Genomic DNA, 14,150 nt, shown 5'->3' on the forward strand with positions numbered 1-14,150 from the left:
AAATTTCTAACCATCAGTCATATGCCTTGCCAGATATCTAAGAGAAATAACTCTGCATGTGCTATTTTGTTTGCACAAGACATACAAGGGGAGAATACTTTGTCATTATGTTTAATATTACACGTATAAAGCCGAGAAAAAGAATGTGGAGGTTTGGACATTATATTTGGCCCTTCTTCCAAATGTGTGTGGAAGAGAAAGTAGCAAACCAAAGATTTGCCCAGGTCCAAAGAAGCATCTGAATTTGCATAGGTAACTGCTTGCTTCTAAAGGAGATCATTTGGATGTGTTCATTCCTCATTCCCACATGGTTGTATGGTTAGCTGCCAAAAAGGATGTCTGTATACCCAGAATGAACAAAGGCTCTTCTGCAGTGCTCATCAATTGTGTGTACAAAATCTGATACCTCAGCTGAGGATACCTCTTAAGGATGCTCAGGTTGAGTCTCATGCAGTATAAGTGTTCTTTCCAGTAATTCTCAGCAGAAAGATTTTTCACTCAGGGTAACTAAAATTTGAAGAATTTCTCACATCTTGGACAATGTATTTTTGCAAAAAAAATGTAAATAATAAAAGATTTTCTCAGAGACCAGAATGGTACCAAATTTGATGAATTAGCATTTGGAATGGCTGGTTAGGGATGCCCGATGTGAATATAAAATATCAGAGAGGAATATGTAAATATTCCATCTTTTTTTACCTCCCTGTTTATTTTCTTCTTCTGGACAGCTGTTTTTCTCAGGAAAAAAGAAGCTCTAAAGTTGTCACTGTGATTTTGGTTTCTCAGGCTGGAAAACAGTTTGACAAGTCATGACTGCAACATTTAGGGTGACTGTTATAAGCTGGAATGCTAACCCTTTTCCACGTCAAAATCTTAACAATTGCCCTTCCTTTCCTCTTTTAAGGATGACCTTCGGCTTGTTCAAATCAAAGTGACATATTTTTCAATCAGATAGTATTTAACCAAGCTACTTTTCCACCTTAAAAATTATGTTGGGAGCGGTCCTTCAAATCCTCTGTTTCTCTCATGCTACCTGTTTTTGTTCAAAAAAACCAACACATTATAACCACTTGAAATCTTAAGACATTAAAAAAACCCTTGGAAAAAAGCTCATTCCTGTGGTAGTGAGTTTCATAACTTTCGTTACCTCCATAAGCCTTGGGGAAAAATTGTCTTTTCTACAAAATGAGGGAAGTTCTAGGAATTGAAACAATGCAGTTAATCTAAACATGGCACAGCACTTTTGTCCTCCCCAAAATTAATGGATTTTCCCTCTGGTTGCTTTCATTAAATTTAACCTTTTGACATCAAATATAGTCCTACTTCAGCTATTAACTTCATGATTAACTTGGTGTCCTGAGCTGTATTTTGGGTATAATGTCACTTCCTACCTTGCGGGGATGTTACAAGGTACAACGTATTATCTTTTTGTGAAATTACTTCAGAGATGCTTCAGAAATACAAAACTGCAAAATGCAGCATTTCTTTTAATGTAGGACAGGATATCCCTTCTTTGAATACTTCACACGCAGAGCTCAAGGTGTGTGAGCTCCATCAAGCTGCTAACCACAAAAGAAGAATCAGTAGGTGTTCTCCCCTAATGCAACAGGGGCTCCTTCTTTTGGCATAAGCCAAGATGTAACGGGCAAGATGGAGCCCAAAGCAAGTACAAAACGGAAATTTGTAAATATTAAATATTTTAACATATATGTAATACATTATATACCATAATGTCCTTAGCTGTACAAATCAGTAAAACCTCAGGGAAGTCAGGGAAGTTATATTCATTTACTTGTGATCATCAGAGGTAGCCAAGAAAGTTGGAGGGAAGAAAGCAAAATTGACCAAAAAGTCACCAAGTCAAGTCATTAAATCACTGCTTAGAAAATATATAAAACAATGCAGTGCCAGTGCCTGGTCTTGTAATAGAATAAAGCTGCTGCCAAATGAAAACAAAATTGGCTTTTGCTCCTAACAGCTAAAGCCAATAATGTTTCCTCAGATAATTTTCTGGGGATAAGTATTTATATTGTTCTAAAACATCTGATAATAATTAGACATTTATTTGTAGTATTCATAAGAGTGATGAAAGCAGAGGAGACAGAAATAGTCCACTAGAAGGGAGCTGTAAGTATCTCTGTCTCTAAATAAATGAAGGCCTGGTTGAACATGGGAAGGATAAAAACAATATTTAACACAGAATGTTTGGTCCATTGATTTCCAAGGGTTTTCGGTCCCCAACACTTTGCTTTGCACAACAGACCACAGCTTGTGGAGCGTGCATCTACCGCAGCATGTGCTGTACACTGACGGTTTCCTCTCAGGTGAGCCATCTGCCCTCTTGGGCGATTGTGTCCCAAGGAGAAAAGACAGAGACATGAAGAAAAGGCAAAATGTGGCAAGCTGCACACGCGTTAGCGTAAGGCTACGTCCATGTTAGTAAATTAGCAAATGGCAAGGAATGTACCGAGGCAGCGGGAGGTGCTTATCTCGGCCCTGCGTTGTTTGAACAGTCCCAGGCATGCTTTTGGCACCTGCCAAATAACGCTCTCTCAGACAATTTCTTAGCTCTGTTTGGTAGTTAGCTCAGGCCAGGAACAATTCCCAATTGTCAGTTTATATGTAGTCATGATGTTTTTGAGGTTGAGAAAGCTTAATAGTATGGACATGGGCTGCTCTGTGGCCTCAGATGGCCTCAGTTCCTAGGCAAGTTTAATTTACTAATATAGATATTACGCAAGTGCATCATAAGCTTTAACGTCCATCAGGCCTAGCTGGAATAGATATGCCCCGTGACTTACCACCAAGAACGACCAGGGAATCTGCAGTAGTTTGCAGTTCTCGGTGAAGGACATATAAGCCTGTAACAAAATTCGGGCAGCCAGAGCAAAACTGTAGCTAGAGGCTTAGAGACAAACTTCTCTCTCTAACCTTTCACTGCAGAGGAGAAGGAATAAAAACTACTATATCCCAGATGCAGTGTGTATTGTTCTGCAAAGCAGAACGTAAACTGACTTTGCCCTGGTAAAATTGCCTATGAAGTGCTCTGTAAATCGATATAAGTATATCCAGGCAGGTAAAATGGTATATCCAGTATAGCCAGACCATTAGGTAAAATGGTGAAAATGAAACAATTACTACAGAAATCAAGAAAATAATTTGCTTGACTAGTTTAAAAAAAAGATTTTTTTAAATGACAAAAGGAAAGCTAAGTATCTGTTTCAGCAGTGTTTATGCGTTTCAGGACTAGTGAGACTGGCAGCCACAAGAGCAACCAAGACTGGAGCTCTTTTGTGCCGTACTAATGTAGGGAAAAGACTGCAGCAAAAACTACAGGGTTTGGTTTGTACATGGAAGAAATACAAGGCATAATGATGAAAGTGGATGAGCCTGTTGAGGATTGGCAGGGCCTTCAGATTTACATTTGTACCCGTGTTTTAGTTTAGTCAGCTCAACAGAGGTTGGGATTAGGAAAATAAATTGAGAAAATAGAGACAATATTGGTGTCATCAGCTGTCTACCCAGGCTTGGAGGGCAGGTTTCACAGATCTCATGATACAGGTGAAGAAGACACTGTGCAAAGTCCTCCCCAGTGGGAGATGATCGGTTAGACATGGGTGGGTACTCGAGCAGGAAGAATCCTGTGCTCGAAGCCACCAGGCAGAGAGATCTCCACCACAGCCTTGAACACTGCGATAACAAGAGACTCCATGTTGGCTTATTCATGTCTCACATCAGGCTGGAGGTGGAGCCAAGACATCTGTCTTCATGTGAATTCACTGGCTAAAACCTTTTGAAAAGGCAGAAACCAGCAGCAGCAGCTGGCTTTGAGCTCCAGGAGCAGCCATGCACTTCTGACTTACATGGGATTTGGGAACCTCTTGGGTCCTTCTGTGGCCAGTGAAGAGAATGTCTTGCTTCAAAGCATACCTTCAGGCTGATAAAATCTTTCAGGCTGTGCTGTGTGAACCTGTTTCCAAGGACACTAGACCTCAGTCGTGGCATACACTGGTACTCCTTGTGTGATGTACTTCGTAAATTTTCCTTTGAAAGACAAGCCACACATGCAGCTAATGAACTGGACTTCAACTGTAAAAACATCTGCAGGCAAAGAAAAAGCTTGCTCCTGAAAGAAATAAAAACATACTTTAGCAATTACATTTTTCATCATGTAATCATTTATTCTATTTTTTCTATTTGTGAGGCACAAACATCAGTGTTTCAGGATCCCTACACAGACCCAGCAGCATGTGTAGTTTTGCTCCTTACCCACTGAACACATAGCTTCCCAAGGCACCTCTCCTCCCCCTCCCACCTCTACTTAAACCCATCAACTCTGTGGAAAAGCTGGTCCTTGGGGTGCACTTCAGCTTCTCAGCAAAGGGAATCGAGTCCCAGCGTGCAGCTCTGGCTGGGGAGCAGTGCCAGGAGGTGGCCTGCCCGGTCCTGGCTGTTACGCTATGGCCACCTCTCAACAAACCCAGGCCACAGGCTATGCGGAAGGTTTCAGAGCTAAATTAACACCTTGAAATAAGTCCCAAGGCATTTGTGTAATGTACCCATCGCATCATACCCTGAACTAAAATCTTGCTGTGTGTTTCAGCAGTTAAGCAAAAGGATTCCTCTATATTTAGAGTAAAATTATGTCTGCCCCTAGAAAGGGGAGAGGACACAAAAGAAAACTTAAGGGATAACCGTAATTTGATGGCCAGTTCTGTAACAGGCAGGGCACAGCCAACAGCTCTGGCCAGCCGGAGGAGAGACATGTGGGTGGCACAAGGTCAGGGCCCCTCTGTTGCCTGGCACAGCAGATTATGTGTCCAGCTGTCAATGTACTCCCTCTAGGTCCTTGAAGACTTACCAGCGCTATCAGTTGCCAAGAACAAAATTAAAATCTGTGATTTTCTCCCTCCGAAGATGTTACAAGGCTGGTTTGAAGAATTTTTTGATGGGTTTAGACTTTTGAAAATTACAAGATTTTTAAATGGTAAATAAAGGGGTACTTCATTTGCCTTCGGGTATTTGAGTATTTAAAATGCTGTCAGGTAACTGAAAAAGTTTTCTTTCTGTTCACGAAGACAAGAAATTAATTCTTTTTAAAACAGTTAAATTAAATATGGGGTTCTAATGTATTTGAATGCCATCAGAGTCTTAATTTCAGAGAAATTCAGGCAACTGCCACCCAAGAAAACCCCAAACAGTAAACCCACCAACCAACCAATAAAACCCAAGTTGGGCTTTCTACGAGCATGAGAGTCAGGTACTGCATCTCTCGCACCCTCTGTCAGAGCAGTCCATAATTTGGTTCTCATTGAAAGGGATTCCTGCAAAGTAAAGTGGCTCAGAAGAGGTTCCTGCCTTGAAGTATGAAAACAGTGTATTGAAAATGCATCACCAAACACCATCACCGCCCCCCAAAAAAAACCACAAAAAAACCCACCAAAAACAGAAAACCCCAACAAAAATAAAGACAAAGAACCCAAAGACTGACGTGCATCAAAAGTTCTTGTATTTACTACCTGTCCCTGAGTAGAACTTTATTTCTTTTAAGCCCCTCCAAGCTACGATAGAAATCTTTAAAAAATTGATTTACTGTGTTGGTGACTTTAACATGATTTAGGATCATTCTGGTTGCTAAAGCAACATAAGCTGAAATTAAACTTTCCCTTTTGCGTTCCACACCTTCTAATTTTTCTCCATGCAATGAAGTCATCATAATCATGTAGCTTTGATCTTGCAGTCATCTGTGACACTAGATTAAGATATCACAAGTGAATAATTGCAACTCCATAGAATGAAAGAAAAAGAAAATTAAGCCTCATAAAGCAGGGGTTTGTTTTAAACAAAAAAAAAAGGTGAAAAATTCTTCCCAGCTTTTACAAAGTAAATGTGTAAGCTGCATTAAGGGAAGATGGAATCATGGTTTGAAAAATCATATTTAAAAGCCTTGGTAACTCATTTGAAACTCTTCTCTTGACTCTTGGGGGAGGGGGCTGAGCGTAAATATTTTAACCACCAACTACAAAATATTTGAACTAAATATAGAGTAACTGTACTTTAAGGCTGTTGTGCTTCTGTACTATTCTCGTCTTTGTTTCCCTTTTTCGCCTGTGCAGGCTGTTCCACCACCAAACTTTGAGATGCCAGTTTCTATCCCAGTGTCCAACCACAACAGTTTGGTATACAGTAACCCAGTCAGCTCACTGGGAAACCCCAACCTTTTGCCGCTGGCTCATCCTTCTTTGCAAAGAAATAGCATGTCTCCTGGTGTGACACATCGGCCTCCAAGTGCAGGTAACACAGGTAGGCTCTGTTCAGTCCCATGCCTTTGAATGCTCTTTTTATCAGCTGCTTGTGTGCCTTAGGTCACTTTAAACTGTACTCTGAGAAACAAGAACTCTGTTTTTACAGGTCATAACAGTTTGTTCAGAATTGCTGTGTTGAAAAGTCAAAAGAAGAGCCAAAGGGGTTTCTATTCCCAATTTAGAAAATTAAAAAAAACAAACAAACAAAAAAAAAAAAACCCAAAAAACAAAACAAACAAACCAACCAACCCAACATTCTAGAAAAAGCTGAGTATTGACTAAGAATGAAGGAAATCAATAAAGGATAAAAGGGCAGACAATTTGCTGTTTCATAAAAAGGCAGCTTGTCTATTTAATTCATGCAAGAACTCACTATACCATAAAGCTTAAGGGGCCAGGGGAGAAAATTTAGCTAACGTAAACAAGTTGAAGCAAGCAAGATAGGACACTCATTACTTAAGTCATCAGTCTAGAGGCTAAACGCAAGATTTATTATTATTTATGCATTCACAGGTTCCTTGATGGGTGAAAGTTAGTTGAGCTCTGTACTTGAGTGCCTTGTATAGCAAGAGGCTGTGCTTTGCTCTGGCGATGATGAGGGCTCACCTCTGAATAGGATAAATGGGGATTAAGTTCATTCAGTCTGTCTGGCTGAAGCAACTTCAAGATCCTTAAGTATACTGGATTCAAAGAACCATCTGAGGTCCCCAAGTGCAAAGGGAAGTTATAAAAATCCTCAGAGTGAATGTCTATGAAAGGCTGAGGAAATTATAATGAAAAGCTATGTAAATATATGTTATAGCTTCTGAGTTATGTTCTCGTAAAGGAACTTTGAGTCTGTTCCTCCTGATCCTATGTGGAAGCATTTGCTTTTCTGACTAATACTGAACTAAAGATAGTTTTCAAATGAAGGACTACTGTACATAATTTTCAAATATCATTTACTTTTCATATGCTGTGGAAGTATGAAAATAAAATAATGAAATGTTGTCTATTACGTATTTTATTTGTCCTTGAAAGGCAAATATCTTGTGCGGGTAACATTAAACATTACAATTTTATGACTGTGGGTCTGATCCAATCCCTGTTAAAGTCAGAGGAAAACAGTCGTGGGCACTGGAGCAGGCCGTCTGAAGGTAGAGAAAATGTTTTGAATGTTTGCATGTTATAATTTATTGTGCTCATTTGTAGTATTTCATTTCAAACCCCTAGGTGGCCTGATGGGTGGGGACCTCACAACCGGTGCAGGCACCAGTGCAGGTAAAGAGAAAAGAATTTATATTTATTTTTCTAAGTGAACAAAGGACTTCCTTCAAAGACCGAGTCCTAAAATAGCTCCATACTGGAGGTGGGTTATTAGAAAGTGACCAGCATTGGTTTATTTCCCCCAGCTCGGGGGCAGGGAGTTTATAGTTGTGCTTCTCTTATTGGTAGGGAGAGACTTGTTTTCAGCAACCTCGAAAACCTTGCACCTCAACAAATTCCACAGACACAGATGTCTGTTTTCCTTCACCTTAGCCTTTCCATGAAAACCTTTGGGTCCATTGCATAGCCCTGTTCAGGCAAAATTCCTGCTGAGGCCAGTGTTAGAAACCCTGATCCTTTTTAAATCACAGGGAGTTTTTCCATTGACCTTAGTGGAATTGGGGTTTTGTTTTATGAATTTAAGTTTGAGTGAAGATTTCAATATTGAGTCTTTCATTAGACTTCAATCTACTAGCACAGATTTTATTTCAAGCCCCTGCTTTAAGACCACTGCTAGTCAGCAAAATCTGTTAGCATTTACTTAAATAATCAGTAATTAACTTAAGCTTAGTTTTATATATTTACTTAAGTGCTTTGGTACACAACTGGGAGAGGATTTTCAAAATACCCGTGCAGAGAAAAAGATTAGCCCCGTTAGTCCTGCTCCCATGGAACTGGTGAGAGCTGTACTTGCTAAGGTCTGTGTTATCAAAGCAATGTTGTCAGAGTAGTCCCCTTTGCTCAGTAAACTCAGTGGTTTGTTAGCAATGTCAGCAATGTTGCGTTATTACAAATACGGATTACAAAAGACAATGGCAAGATTACTGTTTCAGTTTGAGAAGTAAACACATATGTTTGAAGAAAATAAGCTGAGTGGTACAACATGGAGCACATCCAATTTTACTGGGTTAACTGCCTGCTCTCAGAAAGAGCTGTGTGGAAAAATAGTTGTAAGATCCATTTTGTGCACTACAAACCTAGGCTGATATATATGCCGTTGCGTCATAAAATTACTTATAAAGAAATTCTGGATATAGCGATCTTTTCTTTCTTGGCTCTTCCTAGCCTTCGTTAGACCACCCTCCCCCTTTTATCTTCATGCATAGATAAGTCACAGATGTTTGAGTGATGCATTTGCAGTAAAACTGAAACTGCACAGCATTGTGTCGGAAAGGCACTTTCAACGCATGCTGAAGCTTTGAGGGGTCATTTTGTGTTAATTTAGGAGTAGAGAAGGCAGACCACGGGAACTTAGCTATTAGTCTCCTTTGTTCGCAAAAAAAAGAAAGCATGATAGAAAATTACAGTTTTGTTAATTATCTTTTGTTAGCCTGCGAAACACATGTAAAGAAAGATTGATTCTGACGATGTTCGCATTTCATCTCGCTTTAACCTCGTGTACAGCAGAAACTTCACGAACGGCCGCGGAGGGGCTCGGGTGGGAGATCGATTGCCCTATTAAGGGGCTCCCTCTACTGGCTCATCAAGAGATGTCATTGTCTCGTTACTGGTTTCCCTGTTCCTTTAAAAAGGCGCTGGAAAGCAATTAGTGTAGAGGGCAATCTTTTCTTTTAAAAGGCGCACACGCTAAAATAAAAGTTCCTCTACACACGCATTTCACTTAATAATCCTTGTGCTTAATAAAATCTGTATATCAATATGCCAGTTGAAAATTTATATCCTTTCTAAATACATTTTTTCTGGGAAATATATTAAAAGCATATATAAGCATAGGAAGAGGAATAGCTTGATTATTCACTCACAAATTAAGAGTTTGTATTTCCTGGGCGCAGCGTTATGCATTAAGCTCTCAAGCATTGTAACTTTGGAGTAGGCAATTGATTTGAGGGGCATATGTATGAGGGGCATTGCTAGGAATGCATCATAAATATTTAATTGTATGAATAGTCTTTGTTCTTTATCTGGCAACAAGAGCTTTAAACACCATTAAAGAAGTGTTTTCTAAATCTCTTAAATGCAGAGCAGTAGGAAGAATTTGATACAGGGCTGAAGGAAGATTAAAAGGTCACTATAAGGTTGAATCCTCTATCTTAGATGCATCATTCCACAATGGCACTATTTTGGACAGTCCTCTTTCTTTAGGGTGCAGAAGAATAAACATCAAAAGTTCTCTTTGTTCATCATTCTTCACAAGAAACAGAGACCTCTGTGTTTTTTTTCAATTTGGCATCTTAGAAGCTGGTAGCATGATCATGTGGTTTAATCTGTTGGGGTTCATACTTCTGGCCAAATTAGAACATCAAGAATTTGCATTTTTCTCCAGTGTCCAAAAATAGCATATATTCAAAATAAGATACTCCAAGAAGAAGAGTCGAAACAGTTTCATTTCTGCCATTAAAAAATGAAACTACTTTTGATTGCTAACACCAGGCCTCAGTTACTGCACTACTTTAACAAATTACATTATAACAAATTACATTATAACTGCAATATCAGAAATGGAAAAAAGATTAGTTAAGTCTGTGTTTTGAGAAGTATGTTATTTTGTTGGTTTGGATTATATCAAGTAATAACCCTGAAATCATCCACAATTTACCTTGGGAGTCAACCCAAGACATAAATAGAACTTTAAAAAGCTGACACTATTTCTTTATTGCCCTACACAACTAAATATCGTTGGTGGTATTTTTAAGTTAAACCGAGGTTATCTCAGGTTTGTTAAAGTAAATTTGTTCTTAGCCAAACACTGATTGAATAGTTTCTATCATGTGATAGTAGCAACTGCCAACAAAACTGGAGTAAACTTCACATTTAGTATAGTTGCTAAATTGTAAACACAGCAATGTCTTTGACACTATTCTCTCAACCCAGAGGCTTTTGATTGAAAGAGAGAACAAGAACTTTCTGGACCCAAGTCGGTAATGGTGTAAAACCATTCTAGCTTGCCCCATAACTAATATGAAGACTCAATGATGTGTTACCTGTTTACATAATAGACCCTGTGAAGTTCTTTTCATTTTTAGGGACCGTAGCCTTTAACAAAACCACTTAACAGTAACTTGAGAAGAAATAAATATTGTCTATGAAGTTTTAGTGCTGTAAATTATCTGAACTCAACTTTTATTCGGTGGCTCAATATTTATATTGAAAGCCTGACAAAAGATTAAAACTTAAAAATTTTTTCAGTAGTCTTAAAATCAAAATGCAACAGTATTGGGGAACATCTTTCTTTGCATTTGTACTTTAAACTTTTGATTTTCAAACTGAGTCATGCCTTTGAGTTATTTTTTTCTTTTTTATATGGTTTTCAGATTATGACATTTTGTATTTTGTAATTACATTTTCTTTTGAATAGAATAAGGCCATCTGAATCAACAGAATTTCTTTCATTTTAAACCACTATAAATAATAAAATCAAAGGAAAAATTCAATCTCAAGTTTCAAATCCAGGATGGATATAATAAAAAATATACTTGCCTTAATTGTTTATTTACTTCCTGTGATTTGTTTATTTCACTATCTGATTTTTTTACTGCCTCCATCTTAACATTAATGTTAAACTAAAGGAGCAAGTTACTCAAAAGCACTTGGGACTCTACAAATGCTGTCAGAGGGGCTAAGTGCTTGGTTTTTAAATCAAGCATCCTCAAACTAACTTTACCCCTGTTCTTTAAAATCATTAGAAACTGGAAAGATCAGCAACGCCTTTTGAAAAATTAATCCCATGTCTTTTTAATAACTGAATCCTGTATTTATCTATAAATCAGCATTTCCTTCTGGAAATTAATGACAAGCTAACGGCTGCCTCATCATCTTCTGAGGGCTGAGGTCCTGGGTCTGCCAGCCAGTATCGTAATTTGGTAGTGCTTTCCTGCTTCTTTTTCTTTTCTTGGTCAGGTGCTGACTGTGGGTGAATGTATTCTATACTCTATTTCAAGCCACATGGGAGTATATGTAGTAGTAGGGGATTTTTAATTTATAAACCCTCAGGGCAGAGGCAATCTGGATTGTATCTTCTCAAAAAAGAGATTTACTAAAAAGAAGCAATCTGCCCAAATAGGCCTACAGGCAGTACCAAAATTAAGCAAGGATTCCAAAGGCAACTAGTTCCATTAGTGTCTTTTGAAACTATGAATATAAATAAGCAAACTAATACTAAAAATAAAAAAAAATATATATAAAAAATTAAAAGGTTACATAAATATTCTCCACTGTGCCCTGAAATCATGCTTGGCGTAGTCAAGAGAAGATAATTATTGGGCTACAAGTTTGGAATATGTTAAATAAACAAGTGAGCTTATAACAATGATTCCCAAACCACAGTTTATGGGCAACCTGTTAGGACTGGGTTTGCCAGGGAGACCGTGGTAAGTCGTTGCCCTTCCCATATTACTCGAAGAGTGCAGTCGCCCACAGACCTCTGATCCAAAGATTGGGCAAGATGCAGTACAAAAGTATAGTAAACAATAGTTCCTGTCCAAGGAAGTTTACTGTCCAAAAGAAAGAACATGCAGTCATTCATAACAGAGCTCGTGGTGCAATAGTGCCAAATGCAAACAATAAGAAATCATAAATTAGCAGGTTGGCTTAAAACCATGGAGGGGGATAAGAAATGAAAAACACAACAGCCCTCCTTTCCTCTTTACCAGTCATATTATGCCAGTAAGTGTTCCTCTTCCAAACTTCCCTCCACATAAGGAGGATATATCCTCTTTTTTTGCAGTGTTTTAAGGGAAGTACCTACAGGTAGGAGATTTGTGGTAAAGCACGAAGAACACTAGAACTTGCTTGGCAGCTCTAATACATAGTACGAAGGAAACTATCTAATGACACCTGAATTTCATGTCTTTGTAAGCAGCCCACACAGGCCTTTCCAAAAATCCTCTTCTTGCCAACAAATCTGTTTTACGCAGCTTATTAGGGCTCTTTTCATACAGGTAAAAATCATATCAGTGGAACTTTGAGAATAAGTTTGAAAGGTTAGATGCTGCTGTCCATGTAAAAATAAAAAGAATCTTGCAATGGGTGTCATGCAAAGTTTGGATGCGTGTGTTTTAACTAACTCATGTGACCCCATCAGCAATGAAGAGATCCGTGTAAGATCATTCTGAGTAGATCTTAATGAAAATCTGTGAAACTTTGGCCTTTAATAGGTTTCCATCGGTTGTGTTAGTGTTGACTTAGTAATTTATTTAGTTATTCTCTGTATCATCATCTCTCTAATCAGCAGTGTCTCAATATTTATATTTATAAAAAGACAGCTTGAAAGGATTGAAAGGGAGAAAGCCCTAAGTTCACATGTAATGAACAATTAAGTGAGTCATACAAACTGTGGTTCTTTGAAAGTGGGATTTTAAAGACAGGCATGATTGACTTCTTTTCCTTTATGACAAGCAGTTTCAAATGTTCCTCAAGAATAACTTGGATTCTTTAGATAAAATCCTTTTCCTGGTGAAGTCTTTGGGAATTTTATGCTTTACTGCAGTGAGGCAGGGATTTAATTGGGTTTTTTGTCTGTGCATTCTTGATCATTAAGACACCACACTGTCTTCTGTTGCACACTGCAATCCACATTCTTGTTCAAATTCAGAAAATATAAAAAGGCATTGCAAATTAGGAAACATCTGGATTTCATGCTTGTCCTGAGTCCTGAAAGAGATGGTTGATGCCTCGTGGATCTGGAATGCAGCAATGACTTTGCTCTGAGAAAGAAAGCAAGAAATGCATTTAACCTCTTGAAGCTGGGACGGCAGCCACACATGGAAGCTCCTGGCAGTATTAGGTTAATGTGACCCCTGCCCTTTAACTTTTAGCATGATTCCCCAATTAAGATATTCAATCCATAGGTTCCATTTGTTTTTCAGATCTCTTGCAAGCTAATTTTTCCTTTGATAACAGTTGGAACAGTCTCCCAGAAATAAAAGCCAGAGGAGACAGGAAGAGATCAGTTACTGGTCTTTTCTTTGTGCCTGCTTAAATTTCAAAACCAATCAAAGTAGCAGTATCTGTGTGCAGAACACTTTCATTTTCTGTGTATATCTGTTCTAATAACGTTGGTAAGTTAAAAATATAAGTATATGCCATTTGTGCTTAATATATGTAGTCCTGAAACCTTCCTGACATTGAAATTTAAATTATACATTCTTCATTTTTCAATAATTGTGCATTTAACAAAAATCAACAATTTAATTTTAGCTACATGTTTATGAAAAAAAAAAAAGATGTTAACAGTTCTACAATTTCTTTGGAGAAGCAAGAAAGTACAGTTTCAAATAATGTGTTCAGTTTATAATAGGAATTACTTCTTGTCTTGAAATATTTTTCCCCAAACTGATATTTGATTTCGAACGCCAGAATAAGGAAATTATTTTTCATCAGCAAATAATTTGTTCAAAGCAGATGATTTGACAAAGGGTCTCAGTCGGTCTGTCAGGAGGAGAAATAAGTCTTCTATCTTTCCCAGGCTCATATCTTCTCCCTTCATATCTTCAGAAAACACTGTATTTTCAGTAATGTAGTTTTCCCTCCCATATAACTCAGCTTTTTTTCCCTTTCTTCTGACTCTAGAACAGCTCATATAAAAAAAGAAAAAATACTATTTGTTTTTCACATAAACAGGACTAGAATGGAGCTTCTTTT

The 14,150-nt window shown here is 38.1% G+C and overlaps 1 protein-coding gene across 28 annotated transcripts in view; it reads left to right on the forward strand.

Annotated features, from left to right (window-relative positions):
- MEF2C (myocyte enhancer factor 2C) overlaps nt 1–14,150 on the forward strand; it is a 140,135-nt gene that overhangs the window by 103,427 nt on the left and 22,558 nt on the right. For 18 of the 28 annotated variants that reach the window (XM_075079414.1, XM_075079429.1, XM_075079421.1 and 15 more), the window contains 2 exons: nt 6,117–6,303; nt 7,518–7,565. In XM_075079414.1, the coding sequence (XP_074935515.1) occupies nt 6,117–6,303; nt 7,518–7,565 (235 nt within the window). The remainder of the gene's footprint in view (nt 1–6,116; nt 6,304–7,517; nt 7,566–14,150) is intronic. The other 10 variants (XM_075079425.1, XM_075079436.1, XM_075079427.1 and 7 more) reach the window with 1 other exon arrangement.

The sequence above is a fragment of the Phalacrocorax aristotelis genome, chromosome Z (genome assembly GCF_949628215.1).
Source record: "Phalacrocorax aristotelis chromosome Z, bGulAri2.1, whole genome shotgun sequence".
Classification (NCBI taxonomy): Eukaryota; Metazoa; Chordata; class Aves; order Suliformes; family Phalacrocoracidae; genus Phalacrocorax; species Phalacrocorax aristotelis.